The sequence below is a fragment of the Salvelinus alpinus genome, chromosome 19 (genome assembly GCF_045679555.1).
Source record: "Salvelinus alpinus chromosome 19, SLU_Salpinus.1, whole genome shotgun sequence".
Lineage (NCBI taxonomy): Eukaryota > Metazoa > Chordata > Actinopteri > Salmoniformes > Salmonidae > Salvelinus > Salvelinus alpinus.
In genome coordinates, this window is record NC_092104.1 from 52,257,237 (window position 1) to 52,284,764 (window position 27,528).

The window sequence follows — 27,528 nt, forward strand, 5'->3', positions numbered from 1 at the left end:
CAGCTTTTACCCCCAAGCCATAAGACTCCTGAACAGGTAATCAAATGGCTACCCGGACTATTTGCATTGTGTCCACTGCCTAGAGCCATATATGCACTCTCATGTAGATGGGAAAGAGTAGAACGTCTTGAAATGCCTGCAGTATCTATGGTGTTGTTATTAATTATACCCAGCGGGCAAAACTGGTTGCAACAACATCATTATGACATCTTTTAATGAAATCATGGTCAAGTTGAATACTAGTTGCATTAGAACGTTTTTGTATCGCTGTTTAACAACCAGAAACATGTATATTTATCTTGTTGTAACCTGGTTATCTGACCAAATGAAAACATGATGTAATCCCCACGATGTCTTGATCTCATCATGAGAAAGACATCTTTACCTGCTCGTAACAGTGACCAGTTGGTTGTAAAGTCTGCCCATAGGTTATTTTGCTTCAGGTGGGATGTACAAGTGACAACAGGAAGAACTGACAAATTCACTGACTCCCAAACAGATGTGGTTCGAAAGGAAACATTTTCAATTTATTGGATTCTGAAAAAAACACTGTGCTCTTAAAAAAGTTACATCAGAATGTGCATACTTCAGTGGTTCTTCCTGTGTAATCTCCTCTCCAACTTCAGTATATCCCGCTCTTTCTGTCTCTTTTCCACTCTGGCCAGAGTTTGTTGCACATTCTTGCAAGGCACCTCTGTTTTAGATCTATGGAAAAGGGAGAGAGAAAGAAAAGATAGCAACATGTTCATATCATGTATAACTAACTAATATCTAATTTTGGAAGAAACTCTTATAGAATATTTTGCACTAAAATATGAACACTTGTACTATAAGTCAGTTCTGGCACCTTTTTTATTTATCTTAAGCACTACTGAATGTGTCAGAATTAGAGGCTTGGAAATTCCATTTCAGTATTGGGTCAGTTTTTCAGTCCCATTGATGTTCGGGCCTTTCTTTAATTGAAATGGTATAAAATGCTATATTCAGAAAATATATTGATCATGAAGGAAGGAGTTTTAATCCTTTTAAGGATCCGCCCCTTTCTTTTTCTATTTTTGCCTAAAATGACATTCCCAAATCTAACTGACTGTAGCTCAGTCCCTGAAGCAAGGATATGCATATTCTTAGTACCATTTGAAATTAAACACTGAAGTTTGTGGAAATGTGAAAGGAATGTAGGAGAATATAACACAATAGATCTGGAAAAAGATAATACAAAGAAAAAAACAACCGTTCTTTTGTATTTGTTTGTACCATCTTCTTTGAAATGCTAGAGAAAGGCCATAATGTATTATTCCAACTCAGGTGCAATTTAGATTTTGGCGACTAGATGGCAGCAGTGTATGTGCAAAGTTTTAGACTGATCCAATGAACCATTGCATTTCTGTTCAAAATGTTGTGCCAAGACTGCCCAAATGTGCCTAATTTGTTTATTAATAACTTTGTTAAAAATTGTGCACTCTCCTCAAACAATCGCATGGTATTCTTTCACTGTAATAGCTACTGTAAATTGGACAGTGCTGTTGGATTAACAAGAATTTAAGCTTTCTGCCAATATCAGATATGTCTATGTCCTGGGAAATGTTCTTGTCACTTACAACCGCATGCTAATCGCATTAGCATACGTTAGCTCAACCGTCCCGTGGAAGGGACACCGATCCCATAACAGTGCTATTTGTGAGTTCCTAGGTCAAGCCATGTGGTAACACGCATCTTAATTAACATTGTTGGTAAGGGCAGGTAGCACCACATCTGCCACACTGATCCTCATCACCGGGGCCCCTCAGGGGTGCGTGCTTAATCCTCTTCTGTACTCCCTGTTCACCCACAACTGCGTTGCCAAGCACGCCACCAACATTAAGTTTGCTGACGACACAACAGTGGTAGGCCTGATCACTGACAACGATGAGACAGCCTATAGCAGGCCTGGGCAAATATTTTCCATGGAGGGCCACATTAGAATATATTTTTGCCTTCGCGGGCCAGAATCATATTACAGGATTATACCACATGTGTATGATTGTGTTGACAGATATCTACTGTAAATCACATCCAGATTTGCTACTTATTTTACTTTTTTAACATGCACAGAAATAAACCACATCCATGTTCTCTGTTTGGTAGGTATTTTCATTATTAAACATGCAATGTATTACACATAGGGGAAAGTACACTGTGCATTCAGCACCACGGACAGCACTCTTGTTCATGGGTATGCACAAAAACACAAGAAAGAGAGAGCTCAACATTACAATTAAACTACACAATCAGTGTGAGGAGTGAAGTCTCTGATGGGCATTGACTAGAGCAGTGAAGTCAGGTATATTCTCTGACGTCACTAAGCGCAGAATTGCTGAGAGGTGAGAGTCAGATGATCTGTGCCTTGACTTGTTATATTTCTTTACTGGAAATGTCTGTTCACATACATAGGTTGACCCCAAACAGTACAAACATCTTGTGAGCATGACTCCTCATCTTTGGAAATTTTTGTTCATCGAGAGATGCATAGAACCTTGTTAGTGACGTTGCTTTGAATAGTTCTCCAATCACTGCGTCAGACTGAAGATCAGTAAGCTCAAGTTGCAGGTCAGTGGAAGCGTTATCCACATTGAAAGTGAAAGGAGAGGAAACCAACAGAATGTCATTTTCCAACACTTTGAAATCCTCAAAACGACGAGAAAACTCACCGTTCAAAGCACGCAGCAGCGATGTATACTTCTCCCGCTGGTCATCTGATATGGAACAGACTAGTAGCGTCGGAAGGTGGGTGAGATAGTTGGCTTCTACTTGGCGGGTCAGGAGGAGTGATTTTCACTTGAAGGCTTTGACAAGGCTGTACATTTGATGTGCAAAAAGGCCCTTCCCTTGTAGTTGGGAATTCAGGGCCATGATGTCCACGGTGAACCCAAAATCAGCCAACCATTCTTTATCTTGCAGTTGAGGGAAATCCACATATTTTCCTTTCATTTGAAAAAACTCAGCAACTTCCGACTTCAAGTCTCAAACCGTTTTAAGCACCTTCTCCAAACTCAGCCATCTCACATTTGTGTGGTAGAGGAGATCTGCATGACCCGACTCTGTCTCTTCCAACAGTGATACAAACTGCCTGTGGTTTAAAGATTTTGCTCTTATGAAGTGTACCACTTTATTGACTGTATCCACAACATGGCTTATTTTCAGAACACATTTACAGAGCACCTCCTGATGAATAATGCAATGCAGGAAAATAATTTTCTGATCTGAGTTCAGCTCAGCTACTTGGTCTTGTAGCCTTTTCAAAAGGCCAATGTTTTTTCCTGACAAGTTGATAAGTTTGGGCACCTATCAGTGGCCACATTAACATCGACGGGGCTGTAGTGGAGCGGGTCAAGAGTTTCAAGTTCCTTGGTGTCCACATCACCAACAAACTATCATGGTCCAAACAGACCAAGACAGTCTTGAAAAGTGCACGACAACACCTTTTCCCCCTCAGGAGACTGAAAAGATTTGGCATGGGTCTCCAGATCCTCAAAAAAGTTATACGGCTGCACCATCGAGAACATCCTGACCTGTTGCTTCACCTCCTGGTATGGCAACTGCTCGGCATCTGACAGTAAGGTGCTACAGAGGGTAGTGCGCACAGCCCAGTACATCACTGGGTCCAAGCTTACTGCTGTGATGGAAATTTCATGCATGTGCTTTTTCTTATAACTAATTTCTGTCTTCCATTCATGTGATGTTCTATAAAGCAATTTCTGTGTTCACGCAAGTGACTGATTGAACGAATCCTCACTTATCAGTAGCTTCAATTTGGCAGTACGCCCAAACCTTGTTTGTAACAAAAGATCTTAGTTTCAAGGTCTCAGTATAGAGAGAAGAAGCCTCGTGAGGTATTGGTCGGTCACATGTTATGAACCAGTATTGGTCGGTGACATGAATGAAAAAAACCAGTAAGGATGAGTTAATTATGCTAAATCATGCAAATATAACTTGTCTGTGTATAGCTGTATTTAACTTCTTACGGCTGAAATCCGGTTAACGGGATCGATTTGACAACAGCCAGTGAAAGTGCAGGGCGCCAAATTCAAACAACAGAAATCTCATAATTAAAATTCCTCAAACATACAAGTATTATACACCAGTTTGGGAAAAATGGGAAAATGGGAAAAAAGGAGCGAGACCAGGAAAGGCTCCCTAATGGTTTTAAATACCCATGATAACCATAATATAAAACCAAATAACAAAAATTAATCAACCATACTCCTTAGTTCATAATGCAATATTTATACTTATGTTCAATAATAGTATTCTTAAAAAAAAAATACACACACACACACACACACACACACACACACACACACACACACACACACACACACACACACACACACACACACACACACACACACACACACACACACACACACACACACACACACACACACACACACACACACACACACACACACTACATGACCAAAAGTATGTTGACACTCGTCGAACATCTCATTCCAAAATCATGGGCATTAATATGGAGTTGGTCCCACCTTTGCAGTTATAACAGCCTCCACTCTTCTGGGAAGGCTTTCCACATGATGGAACATTACTGCGTGGACTTGCTTCCATTCAGCCACAAGGGCATTAGTGTGGTCGGGCACTGATGTTGGGCGATTAGGCCTGGCTCGCAGTCGGCGTTCCAATTCATCCCAAAGGTTCTTCCACACTGATCTCAACAAACCATTTCTGCATGGACTGCACTTTGTGCACAGGGGCATTGTCATGCTGAAACAGGAAAGGACCTTCCCCAAACTGTTGCAACAAAGTTGGAAGCACGTCTAGAATTTCATTGTATGCTGTAGCATTGAGATTTCCCTTCTTTGGAACTAAGGGACATATCCCAAACCATAAAAAACAGCCCCTGACCATTATTCCTCCTCCACCAAACTTTACAGTTGGCACTATGCATTGGGGCATACCTGCGTTCTCCTGGCATCCACCAAATCCAGATTCGTCCAGATGGTGAAGCGTGATTCATCACTCCAGAGAATGCGTTTCCACTGCTCCAGAGTCCAATGGCTGCGAGCTTTACACCACTCCAGCCGACGCTTATCATTGCACATGGTGATCTAAGGCTTATGTGTGGTTGCTCAGACATGGAATCACATTTCATGAAGCTCCCAACGAACAGTTATTGTGCTGAAGTTGCTTCCAGAGGCAGTTTGGAACTTGGTTGTGAGTGTTGCCACGGGGAACAGACAATTTTTACGCACTGCGCGTTTCAGCACTCGGCAGCCCCGTTTTGTGAGCTTGTGTGGCCTAACACTTCACAGCTGAGCCTTTGTTGCTCCTAGACATTTCCACTTCACAATAACAGCATTTACAGTTGACCGGGGCAGCTCTAGCAGGGCAGAAATTGTTGGAAACGTGGCAACCTATGACAGTGCCACATTGAAAGTCACTCAGCTCTTCTGTAAGGCCATTCTACTGCCAATGTTTGTCTATGGATATTGCATGGCTGTGTGCTAGATTTTATACAGCAACAGGTTTGGCTGAAATAGCTGAATCCATGAAGGGGTGTCCACATACTTTTGTATATATAGTGTACCTTTTGTGAGTAAATTCCTGTGTACCGAAGTGAAATGGGTTTCCATCGCTTTTTAAACTTTACTGATGGTTTTCTCACAAATAAAATTGCATTAAATAGTGAGTGTGCCCACTCTGGTCTTGGCACATGCGTTCTAGCGTGTTTGCTAAAGCGCACGTATAGCCTACATGATGAGATTATTGTGGACAAAAGAGCAAGATCATTTGGATGAGATTAAGACCCTCAATATTTATTGGAAAGGAGCATCAAGCTCATCACCTTGCACTTTCACCAACCTGTGATGATCATCATCATTAATTTAATCTGTAGCCTAATAAACTGCATGCTTTCTCGAATAGTCGTAGTGGGAGGACCACACAACATGTCATCCCGTGACTCCAACTTTACTTCGATATGATGCTTTTTATATCAATATTTGCACATAAATGCGTTTCCATCGACATTTCATGCATAATTCATTTTACCGACACAAAAAGATCCCACTTTGTCTAGCGTATTTTGTTTTGTCGATATTTGGAATCCACATACTTTCTTTGGAATCACATATACATATATAGTGATTCTGTTCTTGTTTGCTGTGACTGATTATGTCCCCTAGGCTAATGAACACTTACTTCTGGAGAAAGAGACTCTTCTGACCCGCCTACACACCTCAAAGGTATGTTTCTCATACCACAGGTGACTATCAGCACAATACCTGTAGGATACCAAAGAGTAAGTCAATTATACTTGACACAGTCAATGAAACAACCATTTTCAAATAGTTTGGGGTAGGGTTGCAAAACTCCTGGTAATTTACCAAAGTTACCAGAATTTTCAGAACTGTTGGTAAATGAACAGGTAATTTTGGTAGTCTATGGAAACTTTAGATATTTCAATTAGAGAAATTAGAAAATATAAAAGGTATTCTTCATCTCTATACTGTACAGTATCTGTGTGCATGTTGTCCATGAGTTTCTAATAGATTGACCATATGTTTCATGCAGTGGAAGCTGCTGAGGGGAGGACGGCTCATAATAATGGCTGAAACTGAGTTAATGGAATGGCATAAAACACATGGAAACCATATGTTTGATACTATTCCACCGGTTTTGCTCCAGCCATTACCACAATCTCCCCAATTAAGGTGTCCCCAACCTCCTGTGGTTTCATGAGAAAATTGCCTAATTAATGAATGAAAACATCAAATCAACAATGACGTCATTTGCAATTAACTGCAACTCTTCCAACTATTCACTTATTTCACAACTGCCACCAGTTCAGCCCCAAAACTCTTACAGCAAAGACATATTGATCAACTAAAACAAAAAAAACTATTGGACTATATTGGACAGCAACAGTATTCACAAAGTTCAGGGGTTAACTTAGAAAAACCTATATTTGTGATTCTATTTTTCACATAAAAAACATTATTTTATATATTTTACATGTTATGAAAATTACCTAAAATCTTCGAAAGTAAAAAAATTCTAGTAGTTTACTGGTAAATATATAAAGTTACCGGTAATATTCCCCCACTTTGCAACCCTAATTTCGGGGCACTCAAGTTGAAAGGCATAACATAATGATTATCTCACCATTGGTGACGTGAGACAACAAATAATCTATATCTAACTGTGATTGTTAGAATATGTTGGATGCACCTTGTTCAATCAGCTTGTGAAAGTATACTGTAGTGTGGCTAAAGGGATCACTATACGATACCTCTTCATGTGAGTCTTGTAGCTGTAGGAGCGGCAGAGGCACTGGGAGAAGAACTTGCAGAGCTCGAGTACGCAGGGCTGTAGCTTGTGAGCACTCACAGTGGTGATGGTGCTGCTAGTAATGGAGTTGTCACTCCGCTCTTCTATTTTGGTCAAGCCAGGCCTTCTCCATGGGCAGCCTGCCAAAAAGAGACATGGTTTCTAAAAGTAGTGAAGCAACACCTAGGAATGTAATAGAATAAAAAAATAAAAAAATGTGATCTACCAACTTCTTATTTTTTTACCACAACATAAAGGAGATCAATTACTATGTTGATTTGTGAGTCAAGACATGAATGGAAATGGCAGTGGCGCAACACAGGACTCGCTGCAATTCATAATAATAAATTAAATAATAATGTTAATCACAGCTAAGTGATTACAAGATGATTTGGATAAGGTGCTCTAGACTTTTTTACCCCTAGGCCTACAGTAGAATCATGAATTGCAAATCTGACTTCATTTTCCTACCATCTCTTCATAAAAGTAAATAGTTGAGATTTCCGTCCCGCTTTAAATTACATTCAGCTTATAAAGGGTTCATAAATGTGGCATAACTGTGTGATAAAATCACCTATGGCGAATGTGATATAAACATGTGCTTTACAAAGGGTGACATGTTGTGCTGAAGGATGGCATACGCTTTAAAGGGATGTGTCGTGTAAAATTACATAATTAGCCATGCTATCCCATGTTTTACTGTTTAAAGAATTGACTCTTGTTATATGCTAGTGTTTTTTCTAACCTGATACAAACTTGTCTTTGTGGGACTTCTAAGTCTAAGGCTCAATGCATCAGCGTGTTGATGTCACCGTTCCATCGGCAGAGGAGAAAAGCCACACTAACCGTACTATTTGTGAAGTAAATTGAGTATGTAGTATGCTTATTGGTCATAAATACCAATTCATTGCTTTAACTAATTATGACAAATGTTAAGAAAATGTTGAACAATGTTATAAAGTTATGACTTTTCAAATCAAGTTATACGTTATGTTGGCTGACAAATTTGTTGCTTACGCTATCCTTATGAACCTCATAGCATATAATTGCAGCAAACTTGCTAGTATATTAACTATATGGTATCCAACTACCCAACGTTTATTGACTTGATTATTCACGTCATTCTTAGCTTAGCTAAATGGTATAGTTGTTGTGCGTTCTCAATTGACATTTTTAGATAGGGTGCTTTGTAAATTTGCTCTGGCTATTTGTTTCTGATTTCAGAGCACTCTTGTCTGAATGTACCAGAGCGCAGAATAACTGATGAATTTACGAATGGTCAACACCTGTAAGATAAAGAACGTAATTAAATAGTTACCAGCAGCACAGTTAGTCACCAACGCTTTGGATAACATGAAAAAAGCCTTTCAAGCTCTGCTAGGGTGAGTAAATGGTCAAAGTGAGGATGTGTTCTCTTATTTGTGTCTGGAAGTAGCAAGCAAGCTGGCCAACTTTAGCCAGTTGGCTTGGGTGCTTGACTGCCTTTGTGAGGTCAGAGAGTGGATCAATCCTGCCCCTTCTGGCAGTGTGTGCTCTAAACAGTCCAAATTGTTTTGTAAAATGTCTAACGAGTAATTTGTTATGCTAACAAGTTAGCATAAGGCTGCATAGTAACAGCATCAACTTCCAGGAGACATGCAAAACTCAACTGAAAGGTTACAGTTTGTTTACAGTACACTAAAATTAACTAATAGTATATAGTATGAAGTTGTCATGACTCTCCTGTGAAGATCTGAAGGATCAGGTTACAGTGGGTCCGCTCTACAGCGCACTCTCGTTTCCCCACTCTGCTGAAATGAAAGTTGAGAATCCCTTTGTTACCACAGAGAAAGACTTTGTGGTATGGTAACCTCAAAAGTTTGAATAATGTAACAATATTTCTGTATTCCAATCAGTTGGAATGGTCCGTGGTTATTTAAACAATAAATCATCTCCAACATTTACTGTGTGGTGATATCATTTAAGACGTTATAATGGAAACAACTTTAAGAACTTTCACAATGTATTTATCAGATTTAAATCTAAATGTTGTGGAATTTATATGATTAAATATGAAAATATTTGTGAAAAGATGAAATGTGACTTTAGTCTTCTCAATGAGAAAATGTTTTTTATGTATAGTTTATCCATTCAGTCAAATCTTTATTTTCTGAGTTTTAATTAAACACGTGAATTCTTTTGATAAGAAATGTACTGGAAACATGCAATACCAAATATATGAAATGTTTGACTGTTTTTCATTAATTAGTCTAATATAGTAAGAAACACTTCTTTGAAGGGTTTGAATTACCTCTGTCCTGACTTTCCAGTGCCGTTTGATTTATATTTCATAGCCATATTTGTGATTCGGACCAACTGTTTTAACCTCTCTAGGGTACGTGAGACGGTAGCATCCCACCTCTTCAACAGCTAGTGAAACTGCAGGGCGCCAAATTCAAAACAACAGAAATCCCATAATTAACTTTCCTCAAACATACATGTATTTTACACCATTTTAAAGATACACTTGTTGTAAATCCAGCCACAGTGTCCGATTTCAAAAAGGCTTTACGACGAAAGCAAACCAAACGATTATGTTAGGTGAGTGCCTATTCACAGAATAACACAGCCATTTTTCCAGCCAAAGAGAGGATTCACAAAAAGCAGAAATATAGATCAAATTAATCACTAACCTTTGATGATCTTCATCAGATGACACTCATAGGACTTCATGTTACACAATACATGTATGTTTTGTTCGGTAGTGATTGTTCGGTAGTGACAATACATGTATGTTTTGTTCATATTTATATCCAAAGATCTGAATTTACATTGGCGCCTTACGTTCAGAAGTTCCAAACATCCTTTGATTTTGCAGAGCGCCACATCAATTTACAGGAATACTCATAATAAACATTGCTAAAAGATACAACTGTTATGCATGGAATTTTAGATGCACTTCTCCTTAATGCAACCGCTGTGTCAGATTTCAAAAAAGCTTTACGGAAAAAGCAAACCATGCAATAATCTGAGGTCGGCGCTCAGAGCCCAATCAAGACACAAATATATCCGCCATATTGTGCAGTCAACATAAGTCAGAAATAACATTATAAACATTCTCTTACCTTTGATGATCTTCATCATAATGCACTCCCAGGAATCCCAGTTCCACAAAAAAATGTTTGTTTTGTTCGATAATGTCCATCATTTATGTCCAAATTCCTCCTTGTTGTTCTAGCGTTCAGTACACTTTCCAAACTCACGACGCGCGGGCAAGTCCAGCGTAAAGTACAGACGAAAAGTTAAAAAAGTCATATTACAGTCTGTAAAAACATGACAAACGAAGTATTGAATCAATCTTTAGGATGTTTTTAACATAATTCTTCAATAATGTTCTAACCGGAGAATTCCTTTTTCTTCAGTAGTGCAATGGAACAGAGTTCGCTCTCACATGAACGCGCATGGTCAGCGCATGTTCAGCTCATGATAGACCTTACTCAAGCCCCTCTCACTCGCCCCCACTTCACAGTAGAAGCATCAGACAAGGTTCTAAAGACTGTTGACATCTAGTGGAAGTCTTAGGAAGTGCAACATTACCAATATCCCACTGTATCTTCAATAGGAGCTGAGTTGAAAATCGACCAACCTCAGATTTCCCACTTCCTGGTTGGATTTCTTCTCAGGTTTTTGCCTGCCATATAAGTTATGTTATACTCACAGACATCATTCAAACAGTTTTAGAAACTTCAGAGTGTTTTCTATCCAAATCTACTAATAATATGCATATTCTAGCTTTTATGGCTTTGTAGCAGGCCGTTTACTCTGGGCATGCTTTTCATCCGGACGTGAAAATACTGCGTTTACACAAAATACTGAAGTTTACACACCTTGAGTGATATGTAGGAGTGTATCGAGTGCTATATGAAGGAACGTATTGTTGCGTTGTTTGTTTGTTTTGTTTCAATACAAATCTCACCAGATTGGGTCTGCTGGATGGATGGGGGGGTCTGCACACAGCAAAATGTATCGTTATTTAGACTAAGAATGCATTGAGATCGCGATCTGTCATTAACATGCCACTCACAACAGTTTAAGACAGGGATAAACGGGGGTTGTATTGATAAAAAGTTAATACTGGTAATAAGTAGTCCAAACTGTCTATATGTGTAACGGAATTCCTCCTCCTCTTCATACGAAAAGGAGGAGTGGTGATTCGACCAAGACGCAGCGTTGTAACTTGACATTATATTTATTAAACAAAACCGAAAAAACAGGAAGAACACTTGAATAGATACAAAACAACAAACGACGTAGACTGACCTGAACGTAAGAACTTACATGAAACACGAAGAACGCACGAACAGGAAAAACAGACTACACAAAAACCGAACGAACGAACAAACCGAAAACAGTCCCGTGTGGCGCAACATACACAGACACAGGAGACAACCACCCACAACAAACAGTGTGAAAACACCTACCTTAATATGACTCTCAATCAGAGGAAATGACAACCACCTGCCTCTAATTGAGAGCCATATCAGGTCACCCTTTAAACCAACATAGAAACAGAAAACATAGACTGCCCACCCAAACTCACGTCCTGACCAACTAACACATACAAAACTAACAGAAAACAGGTCAGGAACGTGACATAACCCCCCCCCCTCAAGGTGCGAACTCCAGGCGCACCAGCACAAAGTCTAGGGGAGGGTCTGGGTGGGCATCTGACCACGGTGGTGGCTCAGGCTCTGGGCGAGGTCCCCACCCCACCATAGTCAATCCCAGCTTACGTCTCCCCCTTAGAATGACCACCCTCATCTTACACCCACTTAATTTTAATGGTAACCTTAATATAAGGGGCAGCACCGGGACAAGGGGCAGCACCGGGATAAGGTAGCTCAGGACAGAGAGGTAGGTCAGGATAGAGAGGTAGCTCAGGATAGAGGGGCAACTCCGGACTGAAGGGCAGCTCCGGACAGAGAGACAGCTCTGGACTGAGGGGCAGTTCTGGATAAATGGCCGCTCTGGGCTGAGGGGCAGCTCATGACTGGCTGACGGCTCTGGACGCTCATGGCTGGCTGACGGCTCTGGACGCTCATGGCTGGCTGACGGCTCTGGACGCTCATGGCTGGCTGACGGCTCTGGACGCTCATGGCTGGCTGACGGCTCTGGACGCTCATGGCTGGCTGACGGCTCTGGACGCTCATGGCTGGCTGACGGCTCTGGACGCTCATGGCTGGCTGACGGCTCTGGACGCTCATGGCTGGCTGACGGCTCTGGCAGATCCTGTCTGGTTGGCGGCTCTGGCAGATCCTGTCTGGTTGGCGGCTCTGGCAGATCCTGTCTGGTTGGCGGCTCTGGCAGATCCTGTCTGGTTGGCGGCTCTGGCAGATCCTGACTGACGAATGGCTCTAGTGGCTCCTGACTGACTAACGGCTCTGACGGCTCGGGACAGACGGGCGGCTCTAATGGCTCGGGACAGACGGATAGCTCAGACGGCGCTGGGGAGACGGATGGCTCAGACGGCGCTGGGGAGACGGATGGCTCAGACGGCGCTGGGGAGACGGATGGCTCAGACGGCGCTGGGGAGACGGATGGCTCAGACGGCGCTGGGGAGACGGATGGCTCAGACGGCGCTGGGGAGACGGATGGCTCAGACGGCGCTGGGGAGACGGATGGCTCAGACGGCGCTGCGGAGACGGATGGCTCAGATGGCGCTGCGGAGACGGATGGCTCAGATGGCGCTGCGGAGACGGATGGCTCTGGCTGATCCTGTCTGGCAGAAGGCTTTGGCTGCTCCTGTCTGGCGGAAGGCTCTAGCGGCTCCTGTCTGGCGGAAGGCTCTAGCGGCTCCTGTCTGGCGGAAGGCTCTGTAGGCTCATGGCAGACGAGCGGCTTTGCAGGCTCATGGCAGACGGGCGGCTTTGAAGGCTCAATACAGACGGGCAGTTCATGCGGCGCTTGGCAGACGGACAGTTCAGGCGCCGTTGGGCAGACGGCAGACTCTGGCCGGCTGAGACGCACTGTAGGCCTGGTACGTGGTGCCGGAACTGGAGGCACCGGACTGGAGACACGCACTTCAAGCCTAGTGCGGGGAGCAGGGACAGGGCACACTGACCTCTCGAAGCGCAATATAGGCCTGGTGCGTGGTACCGGCACTGGTGGCACCGGGCTGAGTGCACGCACATCAGGACGAGTACGGGGAGAAGGAACAGTGCGTACAGGGCTCTGGAGACGCACAGGAGGCTTAGTGCGTGGTGTAGGCACTGGTGGTACTGGGCTGGGGCGGGGAGGTAGCGCCGGAAATACCGGACCGTGCAAGCGTACTGGCTCCCTTGAGCATTGAGCCTGCCCAACCTTACCTGGTTGAATGCTCCCCGTCGCCCGACCAGTGCGGGGAGGTGGAATAACCCGCACCGGGCTATGTAGGCGAACCGGAGACACCATGCGTAAGGCTGGTGCCATGTAAGCCGGCCCAAGGAGACGCACTGGTGGCCAGATATGTAGAGCCGGCTTCATGGCACTTGGCTCAATGCTCAATCTAGCCCTACCAGTGCGGGGAGGTGGAATAACCCGCACCAGGCTATGCACACGTACAGGAGACACCGTGCGCTCTACTGCGTAACACGGTGTCTGCCCGTACTCCCGCTCTCCACGGTTAGCCTGGGAAGTGGTCGCAGGTCTCCTACCTGCCCTTGGCCCACTACCTCTTAGCCACCCCCCAAGAAATGTTTGGGTAGTACTCACGGGCTTTTCGGGCTTCCGTGCTAGATGGGTCCCCTCATAACGCTGGTTCCTCTCTCCGGTTTCCTCCGCTCTCCGAGCTGCCTCCAGCTGTTCCCATGGGAGGCGATCCTTACCAGCCAGAATCTCCTCCCATGTGTAGCAACCCTTGCCGTCCAAAATATCCTCCCATGTCCATTCCTCCTTCTTGCGCTGTCCCTTCCTCCCGTTACACCGCTGCTTGATCTTTTGTTGGTGGGTGGTTCTGTAACGGAATTCCTCCTCCTCTTCATACGAAAAGGAGGAGTGGTGATTCGACCAAGACGCAGCGTTGTAACTTGACCTTATATTTATTAAACAAAACCGAAAAAACAGGAAGAACACTTGAATAGATACAAAACAACAAACGACGTAGACTGACCTGAACGTAAGAACTTACATGAAACACGAAGAACGCACAAACAGGAAAAACAGACTACACAAAAACCGAACGAACGAACAAACAAACCGAAAACAGTCCCGTGTGGCGCAACATACACAGACACAGGAGACAACCACCCACAACAAACAGTGTGAAAACACCTACCTTAATATGACTCTCAATCAGAGGAAATGACAACCACCTGCCTCTAATTGAGAGCCATATCAGGTCACCCTTTAAACCAACATAGAAACAGAAAACATAGACTGCCCACCCAAACTCACGTCCTGACCAACTAACACATACAAAACTAACAGAAAACAGGTCAGGAACGTGACAATATGATCCCGTTTGTAAATTTACATTCTAACTATTGGTGTGTGCTAAGTTGAGGGTCTTGAATTTGAGTGATATACTGAGCATTAAATTGGGGTTGTATAACATTGATAGTAGGGTAACTTTACTATTGTATTGGAACATCTGAAAGTGCTCAGTGGTGATTGGAATCTTGTATCATATGACACTGTGTGTACTATAAAGCCAGGCTGAACGTCATTTAAAGGGGAATGAGATGTCTGAATCATATTTCACCCCACTGCAAATGCAATAACATACAGTATCTAGGCTTTCATTAAAACAAATCCCAAATTTTTTCACACCCTGATCTGTTTCAACTGTCTTGTGATTGTGATTGTCTCCAACCCCCACTAGATGTCTCCCATTACCTCATGTGTATTCATACCTTCGTTTTCTGTTTGTTGCCAGTTCGTCTTGTCCCGTCAAGTACCACCACAGTGTTCCCGGGTTTCCTGTGCTCTAGTTTGAGCTTTTCCTAGTCTTCCCAGTTCTGACCTATCTGCCTGTCCTGACCCTGATCCTGCCTGCCGTCCTGTACCTGCCTGACTCTGATTTAGATTACGACTATTTTCCTGTCTTGACCTACCAATCGCCTGCCCCTTGTACTGTAACAAACTCAGAAACTAGTACTATCCGCCTCCTGTGTCTGCATTTGGGTTTTAGCCTGAGCCATGATAATACGAACTGGCCATGACTGACCCAGCAGACTCGGACCAGCTCTGCAATGTTGTCTCCTCCCAAGAAGCCACCATTTGGAAAACACGAGGTGTTACTGTTACACCCTGATCTGTTTCACCTGTCTTTGTGCTTGTCTCCACCCCCCCTCCAAGTGTTGCCTGTTAGGCAGCCTACCACGATGGTAACCTCCCAGCCGCTGGCCACCCCGGTTTCCTGGGAACCCCGCTTACCTCCCCCAGAACGCTTCTATGGAGAACGCTTCCTGTCGGGTGTTTCTCGCTCAGTGTTCCCTCATCAATAAGCTGCAGCCCTCCTCCTTTCCCTCGGACTGCTCTAAGATAGCGTATTTCATCACACTGGTGTCCGGGAGGGCTCTCGCCTGGGTTACGGCAGTATGGGAACAGCAGTCAGCCATATGCCTCAGTCTGGAGGAGTTTGTGGCAGAGGTAAAGAACGTTTTCAATGCTCCATTGCCCGAAAGTTACTCCAGCTTCGACAAGACTCCTGCAGTGTGGCAGACTATGCGGTGGATTTCCACACGTTGGCGGCTGAGAGTGCCTGGAACCCGGAAGCACTATTCGGCATGTTCCTGGAGTGGGCCCACTCCTCCAGGCTTGCCTATGCCACCTTGGCTCCCGTCGGACCCTGGCCTTTATGTGACAACGTTTTTGGTGGCCCAACATGGTTCCTGATGTCTCCGCGTTTGTTGCCGCCTGCACTGTGTGTGCGCAGAACAAGACTCCGCGGCAAGCTCTGGCTTGCCTCCATCAACCACTCACCATTCCTCACCACCCCTGGTCCCATATATCCTTGGACTTCGTCACGGGTCTCTCTCCATCAGCTGGCAACACCACCATCCTTATGGTGGTGGATAGGTTTTCCAAAGCCGCCCATTTTATCCCCCTTCCTAAGTTGCCCTCAACTAAGGAGACGGCTCAGCTCATGGTGCAGCACGTCTTCTGGATCCATAGACTTCCGGTCGACATGGTCTCCGATCGCGGTCCTCAGTTCTCATCCTGGTTCTGGAAGGTGTTCTGCACCCTCATTGGGTCGTCGGCTAGCCTCGCGCCAACTGGCCATTTGCCTGCCCCTTGTACTCCTGTGTCTGCATCTGGGTCTTAGCCTGAGTCGTGATACATTCACTGAATCTGGATGGGTCGACACATAAAAAAAGTATATATTCATGGTAAATATACAAAATATAGGGAATTTAATTTTTTTTTTAAACTAATTAACGTTAGCATCCAAACCTGTCGGAACTAGTTATGATGAAAATAACATGAGCATCCAAATCTGTGTTTACCAGATGTATAACTAGAACCTTGGGGTGGCGGATGACATCCAAATCTGTGTGTACCGGATGTATAACTAGACCTTGTGAGGACTAGTTAAGGCCTAAAAGAGAAAGTCAAAAGCGCTATAGAAATACAGAAAATATTTCTGCATGTTAGAAAATAAAATTTTTATTTAATAAAATTTAAACGTAAAAGTTGGCCTTAATAGGGCCACAGCTGAGGTAACTAGCAGGATTGAGTTGAGTTGATAAGAGTGTTCTTAGTGAGATAAACCAGGTATGCCCTGGGTTATTATTGTTATGTGTTATTGTTAGGTGGTATTGAGTGCGGGATGTTATTTTAGAACAATAGCGGCAAGTCTATCATTTCTGGAAGTCTAAGGAACTGTTGAGGATACGTGTGGAGCATTATTCCCATAGGTCAGCGTCCAGGAAACTAACGTTTTTGTGTTCTGCTGGGAGTGTATAGATGGAGAGTCATTGGAAACAAACATGGAGTGGTTAATTAATGTGAGTACCTAAGTTTTCCTAAGTTACATAATGATTCTTTGGAGATATATGGGGAAAATTTGAAATTGTATGTGTGTGTAATCGATTAGTAGAGATTTGCTAAAATAATAATTTGACTGATATTCATATACTAACTTGTGAACCCATACGTAGGTTCAGAGTGGTCTTTGTGGATCATTTGATAATGTTAAGGTTAAGCATTATATGACTGGGTAATAGTCTCAGAAAAAGATTGGCATATATTAAAACCGCAAGGAGGCGCAGAAATAAATTCATATAAGAGGTAAACTATATCAAAGCCATAGAGGCACTAAAATGCTCTCTCTAATTCTCTCCTTCTCTCTTTCTTTCTCTCTCTCGGAGGACCTGAGCCCTAGGACCATGCGTCACGGCTAACCGGGCATGATGACTCCTTGCTGTCCCCAGTCCACCTGGCCTTGCTGCTGTTCCAGTTTCAACTGTTCTGCCTGCGGCTATGGAACCCTGACCTGTCCACCGGACGTGCTACCTGTCCCAGACCTGCTGTTTTCAACTCTCTAGAGACCGCAGGAGCGGTAGAGATACTCTTAATGATCGGCTATGAAAAGCCAACTGACATTTACTCCTGATTATTATTTGACCATGCTGGTCATTTATGAACATTTGAACATCTTGGCCATGTTCTGTTATAATCTCCACCCGGCACAGCCAGAAGAGGACTGGCCACCCCTCATAGCCTGGTTCCTCTCTAGGTTTCTTCCTAGGTTTTGGCCTTTCTAGGGAGTTTTTCCTAGCCGTCGTGCTTCTACACCTGCATTGCTTGCTGTTTTGGGTTTTAAGCTGGGTTTCTGTATAGCACTTCGAGATATTAGCTGATGTACGAAGGGCTATATAAAATAAACTTGATTTAAAAAGAAGCGCATGAGCATTCTACCAATTTGGTTCGAAAATGGGAAAAAAATCGAATCATGGATAACATTCTGCAGCATTTCCCTGCTGACAGGAAAATTACAATCTAATAGATAATTCAGGGATGCAATTGTGACTTGGCACAATGACATAAAATAAGAATCATTAGCTCAATACACCAGTGTATTGATGTTAGTGTTGTATCAGGGTAATCGCACTAACTATTAAGTAATTTGAGTATGTTGTATGCTTATTGGTCTTAAGATACAAATTCTTTGTTTTAACTAATTATGACAAATTTGTTGGTTGAGCTATCCTTATGAACCGCATAGCATATCATTGTGTCGAACTTGCTAGTATATTACCTATTCACGTCATTCTTAGCTTAGCTAAATTGTATAGTCGTTGTGCAATGGACATTGTTAAATGAGGTACTTGGTAAATTCGCTCAGGCTACTGTTCGGATTTCAGAGCAGCTGTCTGAATGTACTAGAGCGCAGAATAACTGATGAATTTACGAATGCCCAACGCTCGTTGAATATGGTCGGTGTATAATTGCCAGTATATATGGGCGAGAGCATGAATGATGTTCACAAATTGTCTAACTTTGTATCACGCCGCATTTTTTTTTAAACAATCGCTAAAGGGTGTAGATTTGAGGGTTCTGTGTTGATACAAATGTAGTGAATTTGTTATTGGCGTAAAAAGACAAAGAAACTCCATATGCCAAACATCACCACATTAGTATACTATGTGGTAGAGCAGGGTCACAAGGCATCATATGGGAAAGTACAACCAGCGAAACAAGAGATAACATATTTGGGGGTTTCGAGAACAATGGGAATCAGGAAAGCCCTAGAGGTTTTAACCTTGTGAGACACTGTTTTTTTTTTATTCTAAAATATTTTTATAGAATTGACGAAAGGGAGGATTGGTCATGAGAAATTAAAGTGGCCTCTCTGTGAACAGAAGTTGTTTTTGTTTTGAATATAATTTGAAAAATTTTTTCACCTGGTATATTAACGTTAGACGGAAAGACAGAGGTAGCGGAAATACAGAAGTAGATTATGTTAGAGATTGTAGAGGGCTTTCTGAGTTTAAGGAAACAGAAATGTAGACTAGCGAAGGTAACAATGGAAAGTAAGTAAATTGGAAAGTAAGAATTTCGTATTTGAATTGTTTGGGTTGATTAAGAATTGGCTGATGTATTTTCTACATTTGGCGCATTACAGGTTAATCTTAAAATAATAGACATTTAATGAGTGTCCAGCAGAGGTTTGTATTAAAAATATAGAGTAATATTGTTAGGGTAGACTACATGTAAACATTTCCTTCTAGTAAGAAGAGAATAATCATGGTTTGGTTTCTTTTATTTTCTAAACCTTACGATGGGTGACAGTATGTGAATGGTAATATGTTATTCGTGAGTTTTTTTGATAGCACTCCATTTGACTAAATGAATGCAACAGGTTGCAATGATTAGATTCCCGGAATGGGGTTATGGGTTTGTTTATTTTAGACGTGTCGATTCCACTTAATGGAACATTATTATCTGATGTGTCTTGAGTAGGATTCTTTCTTCCAGGACTGCTGGAAGTCCACTACATTATGTATGTTAAAGGAGACGTAGAAGACCCTGTCTCAAACTATTTTTTAATAGATGCCTGTGATCAAATAACACTGATTCCTTATGCTAAAGAAATGTACACTTTTTCTTCCAGGAGAATGGGGGTAGTCATTTTCTTTCTCTTTGAAATGTTTCCGGAGGCTATGGTCTTGAGAGATCAGTCAGTGAAATTCGGCAGTTTTCTAGGTATAAAGGTATTCGGATTAGGTGGTAAAGAGGAGCTACCAAATTAAATAAGGCCATTTCTGTTTGTTTTTACCATATGGTTTACCACATACACACACACACACCAGCAAGCACACACACCACTTACTGGTTATGAATATGGGTTAGTGCCAGGTATCTTAATAAAGGAGCACACACACGCACATGGAATTTCATTGAACACGTGAATTCTTTTGATAAGAAATGTACTGGAAACTTACTGTAAACCTGGGATACGAAATGTATGAATGTTAGATTTTTTTAATTAGTCTAATATAGTAAGAAACATTTATTTGAAGGGTTTGAGTGGTGAGTCATGTGCCAAAATGGGGGAATCACCAGTCTTTTGAGGTTTTTGGATGGAAGTTTACACACTTTGAGTGATATATGAAGGAGTGTATTGTTGCATTGTTTGTTCTGTTTTGTTTCGATAAATCTCACCCGATTGGGTCTGCTGGATGATCAGGATAACGGTCAACTGTGCCTGTAATTGATTTAGACTTGTCTGAACTTGTTTGTTTTGGGGTATCCGGTTGATTGAGGAGGTCTACACACTGCTAAATGTATAGTAATTTAGGCTAAGAATGCACTGAGATACTGATCTGTGATTATAATCGTGATGAGAAAGTTAATACTAGAGTTACAGGATCATTATATTGTATGTTAATATGAGTGTACATTCTGACAGTATTGATGTGTGTTAAATTGAGGGTTTAACATTTTGAGTGATAGAACCAATGTGAATCACTGAGCAATGTCATTCCGGATTTTGGGTTGGATAATTAATCTGTTTTTTAATTATGATTTGGAAACTGAATGATTTCCCTGACCTATTCCATATTCCTGACTACATCTCTGATGATGAGGACCCCAATTCTGAGCATAAGGACCCAGATGTGGAGCTCATGTTCTACATTGTGTGTACAAGATGCCCAGAGAGGTACAAGGTGCCCAGAGAGGTACAAGGTGCCCAGAGAGGTACAAGGTGCCCAGGTCTCTGTCACTGGTGTAGGAAGGGTTCTAAATGGAGTGGTCAGCATTTTTATCATGCTGACCCTACCTATGTCTGTGGTGCCAACGTGATGACTGTCCTATCTGTTGTAATGAAGCTCGTGTGTGATGTTAATTTCATGGGTTCTATTGTGTTCCAAATTGACTGTGTTTTGATAAAGGTGTTAAGCTCAGCAACCCAGAGGAAGGTTGTTTACCATGATGAAATGTCATGCACCAGAGGGATGTATTTTGTTAGTTTAAATGTATACTTAACAATCTAGAATTTTTCTAGAAGAAACTGAGTTTCTTGAGAGAGGAATGTGAGATAAAAATTACATATTTACCTGATTTATTTGATATGAATGGTTAATAATTAATATGTAACTAATAGTAAGACATTTCTGCCCTACTAGTGTCTGTGTTTTTATGGCCTCCATTTTAGTTCTCTGCAGCTAATCTGAGCATATGGTCACCAGAGATGACTTGAGCTGACAAATGAGTTAAAGGCTGCATTACATAGACAAGCATGTGTGTTACTTGGGATAGTTTGAGTAGAATAATCCCTCACTTTCTCAAAATCATCCTTGCATCTGGGAAACTAAGCCAGGGTGGTGTTAAGATAACAACCCTGTGAAGATAACGACCGGATGAACCCAGAGTGGTTTATGATGCCCCAATCTGCATGGCATGGGTGGAACCAACCATGACTAAGCATTTTTAGTGTCAGCTATATATAGTACTCTGCATTTGTGTAAAGGTTAGGTTACTTGGTCCAACACTCAAGGGTGTGGGGTCGACCAGCCTCATTATTGCAATAATTAATCGATATTGAATAAAGAGGATTGTTTGAAGAAATGACAAAGTCTCTCTCACGTGATTAGAATATTCCACGACAATCAGTATTCCTACTCTGAGACGCTTGATACATACAGACCCAGGTCTGGCCAGAAGGGAGCAGTGGTACGCCTCTATGTGAACACAGTCAATTAAAGTAGGGATTGTTTGTGATAGTCTGTCAATGTGCCCTTGAGCAAGGCACTTAACCCTAATTTGCTCCAGGGGCGCCGTACTACTATGGCTGACGCTGTTAAACACCACATTTCACTGCACCTATCTGGTGTATGTGACAGTAAAACCTATTTTTATTCATTTTTTATTATTGGTTGAGTATTAATAGGAATCTGTTTTTAAAAGGAGAGTGTGTTTAATTTTATTCATATTAAATAATCAGGATGAAAATAAAATATTTATGGGGTGGCAGGTAGTCTAGCAGTTAAGTGTTGGGGGAGTAACTGTAAGGTCGCTGGTATGAATCCCAGAGCTGACTAGGTGAAACATCTGTCAATGTGCCCTTGAGCAAGGCCCTTAACCCTAATTGCTCCTGTAAGTCACTCTGGATAAGAGCGTCTGCTAAATGATAAATGTAAAATGTAACTTAGGAGTTATTTAGATCAAATGTCAAACAATAGCACTGTAGAAAACCGTGGTCAGGGCTTGTTTATTCTTTTGAAGTGCAAGGCCTGCTGGTGGACTACCCTCTGCACTAATGACAAGTTAGGGCATGTCCCCCAAAGTGACCTTTCCTTGTGACCTCTTGACCTGTCCGTCACCTCCTTTGACCCAGCCCACCTGGGCCCAGGCCAAAGGGCCTGTGGGGCGGGACAACTATAAAAACATAGCTCCACCCTTATCGGTCTTTAGTAGTGATGGGCATTCCGGCTCTTTTCAGTGAGCTGGCTCCCAAACGGCTCTTTAAAAAAATATATGTTTTGTATTTTTTCAAGTCAAACAGTTTGCGATGGTTTGACTATGATTGGTGTTAAAACAATTCTAATTAAATTATTAAATGAAATCATACTCTAACTTGACCACAATGTATTTAAAAATGCATTGTTTTGTATGAAAAAGAATGCTATTAAACATTTGCATTTAAAGTATAACTTTTTAATGTATATAAACAAAGTGCATATAAATCTAACCGTTCAAAACGAATACAATCTGAACAGCATAATAGAATACTGCACCATATCAAAGAGAAATAAATAACAATTTGCAAAACTGCAGCATACCACAAATTGAAATAAATGTAAAAAAGAAGGATGCTATTACACATGTGCATTAAAGTATAACTTTTTTAATGTATAGAAACAAAGTGCATATAAATGTAACAATTCAAAACGAATACAACATAATAATAGAATATTGCACCATGTCAAAGAAAAATAAATAACAGTGTGCAAAACTGCAGCATCCCACTTAAAACATTAAACTGGTCCCTCTTTTCTCTCTCTTCTTTATTGCCATGTTATAACCAGCAGCACACAGCAATGCTGACCATATTTTTCTTTTATGAGAGATTTGCATTCAGAAATGCAAGCTGCCTCACTTGAGGGGCTGATGCAGTTTCTTCTCTCACTAATTATTTGTTCCATTTTCGAGAAGACCCTCTCAGAGGGAATGGATGTGGCCACTATGCAGAGTCCCCCTGTCATGACTTTAGTAAGCCGTGGGTAGACAGAGGCCTTGTTCTTCCACCAGCTATTGTGGGGCTCCTCCAAATAGGATCGGACCTCCATTATGGGATTCCTGAGAGATTCCTTCGTGCTGCATCCCCAGTTGCTCTCTCGTCAAACAACATCCAAACAGCAGACGTTTGTGGCACTACTGCTGGTGCTTCTGCTCCATCTGATCCCTCTTCTTCCTGTTGCTGTGGTGCCTGAGCCAGCTGACTGCTGCGGCTGTCCCTCCCTGCTGCTGAGGTTATTCTTGAAGAACCTCATCAATTGCTCTGGCATCCCCGAAGGCTAACTTCTTAAACCTGGGGTCAAGTGCAGCGGTTTCTGATAGCACGTGATTATATTCCATTCTGTGGAACTTTCTGTCCATTGATAAACATAGGTTGTCCATCAACTCTGTAACATGTCCTGTGGTTACATTTTCTTCTCTCTGGCGGTTGGCTGTGATTCGCTGCAGACCCTTACACAGGAGTATCATTTTTGAGTCTCACATAGCTGAAAAGAGAGAACAGTAACTTATTAGTTCAGGTTCATGTTTTGTCTACTGATACTACATTCTCATCTACTGCTCATATACATATATAATACTGGATTAAATAATTATGTGGTAATAACTGCTCACTGTACCTCTCTCCACTGATCTCCACAGTGACCTCCTCAAAGGGTTCCAGGATTCTGCACACCTCCACCACCACCTCCCATTCCTCTTGGGTCAGAGCATCAACAGGTGCATTGACAATAGCCAGGGTAGAGATGATGGCATCCTTTGACTCAAGAATCCGCTTCAACATATAACATGTTGAATTCCACCTTGTAGTGCAGTCTTGTTTAGGCCTTAGTTCAGGCATCCCCATCGGGCATTGTGTAGACTTTAGTTTTTCAGCACCTACTGTGCTCCTGTGGAAGTTTCACCTTCAGAGCATCTCTTACAATCAGGTTGTTTGTGTGGGCAGGACATGGATGATGGGTCCATTAAAAAATGTTCATGGCTTTGGTTATGTTATGTTTGGTTATGTTATGTCGCTAACACAACAGACCACTTTTCCATCTACTTGCCATTCTCTGGCCACTCTCAACAGTTCCTCTGCCAAGTTCTCTGAGGTGTGTTTGTTGCTGAACTCAAAGCAGTCCAGAAGACAGCTAGACATCGAAAAATCTTCAATGAAGTGACATGTAACCGACATGTAAGAAGTGGTTACCCTTGATGTCCAGCAGTCAGTGGTAAGGCAAACTGCAGTAGCTTTTTGGGCTCTTTCTCGTACTGAAGCCTGTGTGCTCTCGTCCTGTGGTGGAATAAGTGATTTTGAAAGGGTTTTCCGGCTTGGAATTGTGTACATTGGGTTTAGACTATTGCTATAATTTCTAAAACCTCTGTCCTCCACAATCGAAAATGGCTGGAAATCGGTGGCAATCATTTTAGCCAATGCAATATCAATTTGGCCTTGTTTTGCTACAGACATAGACTTTGACATAAACTGGTCCATAGAAGACTGCGTTGCTGTGGGTCGTGGAGTAGGCCTACTTGACTGAGTGGATACATCTCCACGTGTGGAGGTGCTGGCTCCACCACTATCACTAGCAGGCCCGCTAGTTTCTCGAAGCTCCGCTACAGCTAGCTTCACAGTTGGGTGCACAGTTCGCATATGCCGGTGTAGGTTGTGCGTAGAACCGGCTTTATATGAGATTTTGTTTTGGCAAATTCTACACTGTGCTCTAACATTGTCTACATTATTAAAATGCATCCAAATGCTACTGTGCTTCCGACTCATTTTCAAGCTGTTGTTTTCACAAATGTCCTTCCTCTCTCTCCTCGGCTGCTAAGTGTGTGACTGTTAATGAGTTGGCTCGGCCCTCCCTCACGCATATGTGGCTCATTGGTTGACACTGCTTGTCCGATTGACAGGAACAACAGGTGAGGCTGTTAGTCTGAGCAGACAGTCAGAACGAATGTGTGCGTTTAAGCATTTAGGCCTATATCATTTTATTTATTTTTTCGTTCTTTGAATTTGTTAATTCTATTCATTTGAATCTTTTGATTATTCATATCTAATTTCTAAAATATTTATATAAATACAGATGAAGTTGGAAGTTTACATACACTTAGGTTGGAATCATTAAAACTCGTTTTTCAACCAGTCCACAAATTTCTTGTTAATAACAAACTATAGTTTTGGCAAGTCGGTTAGGACATCTACTTTGTGCATGACACAAGTAATTTCCCCAACAATTGTTTACAGACAGATTATTTCACTTATAACTCACGATCACAATTCCAGTGGTTCTAAAGATTACATACACTAAGTTAACTGTCCCTTTAAACAGCTTGGAAAATTCCAGTAAATGTCATCATGGCTTTAGAAGCTTTTGATAGGCTAATTGACATCCTTTGAGTCAATTGGAGGTGTACCTGTGGATGTATTTCAAGGCATATCTTCAAACTCAATGCCTCTTTGCTTGACATCATGGGGAAATCAAAATAAATCAGCCAAGACCTCAGAAACAAATTGTAGACCTTCACAAGTCTGGTTCATCCTTGGGAGCAATTTCCAAACGCCTGAAGTTACCACGTTCATCTGTACAAACAATAGTACGCAAGTATAAACACCATGGTACCATGCAGCCGTCATACCACTCAGGAAGGAGACGCGTTCTGTCTCCTAGAGATGAACGTACTTTGGTGCGAAAAGTGCAAATCAATCCCAGGACAACAGCAAAGGACCTTGTGAAGATACTGGAGGCAACAGATACAAAAGTATCTATATCCACAGTAAAACGAGTCCTATATCGACATAACCTGAAAGGCCGCTCAGCAAGGAAGAAGCCACTGCTCCAAAACAGCCATAAAAAAGCCAGACTACGGTTTGCAACTGAACATGGGGACAAAGATCATCCTTTTTGGAGAAATGTCCTCTGGTCTGATGAAACAAAAATAGAACTGTTTGGCCATAATGACCATCATTAAGTTTGGACGAAAAAGGGGGAGGCTTGCAAGCCGAAGAACATCATCCCAATCGTGAAGCACGGGGGTGGCAGCATCGTGTTGTGGGGGTGTGTTGCTGCAGGAGGGACTGGTGCACTTCACAAAATAGATGGCATCATGAGGCAGGAAAATTATGTGGATATTTTCAAGTCATCAGTCAGGACGTTAAAACTTGGTCCCAAATGGACAATGACCCCAAGCATACTTCCAAAGTTGTGGAAAATGGCTTAAGGACAACAAAGACAAGGTATTGGAGTGGCCATCACAATGCCCTGACCTCATCCTATAGGAAATTTGTGAGCAGAACTGAAAAAGAGTCTGCGAGCAAGGAGGCCTTACAAACCTGACTCAATTACACCAGCTCTGTCAGGAGGAATGGGCCAAAATTCACCCAACTTATTGTGGGAAGCTTGTGGAAGGCTACCCGAAACGTTTGACCCAAGTTAAACAATTGAAAGTTAATGCTACCAAATACTAATTGAGTGTATGTAAACTTCTGACCCGCTGGGAATGTGATGAAAGAAATAAAAGCTGAAATAAATCCTTCTCTCTACTTTTATTCTGACATTTCACATTCTTAAAATAAAGTGGTGATCCTAACTGACCTAAGACAGGGAATTGTTGCTAGGATTACATGTCAGGATTTGTGAAAAGTTTAAATGTATTTGGCTAAGGTGTATGTAAACTTCCGACTTCAATTGTAGATTCGGCCCTTCTGATATGCGAGCCGGCTCCCAACGTTCTCCTACAAGAGCTGGCTCTTAGAGCTGATTTGTTCGCGAACAACCCATCACTAGTCTTTTGTGCAGAGTTCTTCTAGGAGAGATGTGGATACCTTTAGTGAAGAAGATTACACTGTAGCTGAAGAGTGCATACTAGACTGCAAACTCTGGACACTTTTCCTAACATGGTGTGGTGCAAGTGTGTCAATGCAAAGTAAGTGGCCTGTTCTAGCATACCATTGTCATGCTTGAATTGTGTATATGTGTGTAATTAGCCAATATATTCTCTATTATACTGTCTTACAGT

The 27,528-nt window shown here is 42.2% G+C and overlaps 1 protein-coding gene and 1 pseudogene across 4 annotated transcripts in view; both read right to left on the bottom strand.

The window, feature by feature from the left end:
* Positions 1-500: 500 nt before the first annotated feature.
* The window catches only part of LOC139545810 (HERV-H LTR-associating protein 1), a 61,075-nt gene continuing 34,047 nt past the window's right edge, over positions 501-27,528 (bottom strand). For 2 of the 4 annotated variants that reach the window (XM_071354013.1, XM_071354017.1), the window contains 3 exons: positions 7,289-7,466; positions 6,199-6,281; positions 501-705 (listed from right to left, as the gene is read on the bottom strand). In XM_071354013.1, coding sequence (XP_071210114.1) covers positions 623-705; positions 6,199-6,281; positions 7,289-7,466 — 344 coding nt within the window. In that variant the 3' untranslated portion in view covers positions 501-622. Of the gene's footprint in view, positions 706-6,198; positions 6,282-7,288; positions 7,467-14,456; positions 16,636-19,162; positions 24,803-27,528 lie in introns of those variants that run through there. The other 2 variants (XM_071354014.1, XM_071354016.1) reach the window with 2 other exon arrangements.
* On the bottom strand, positions 733-3,674 carry LOC139545986 (general transcription factor II-I repeat domain-containing protein 2A-like; annotated as a pseudogene).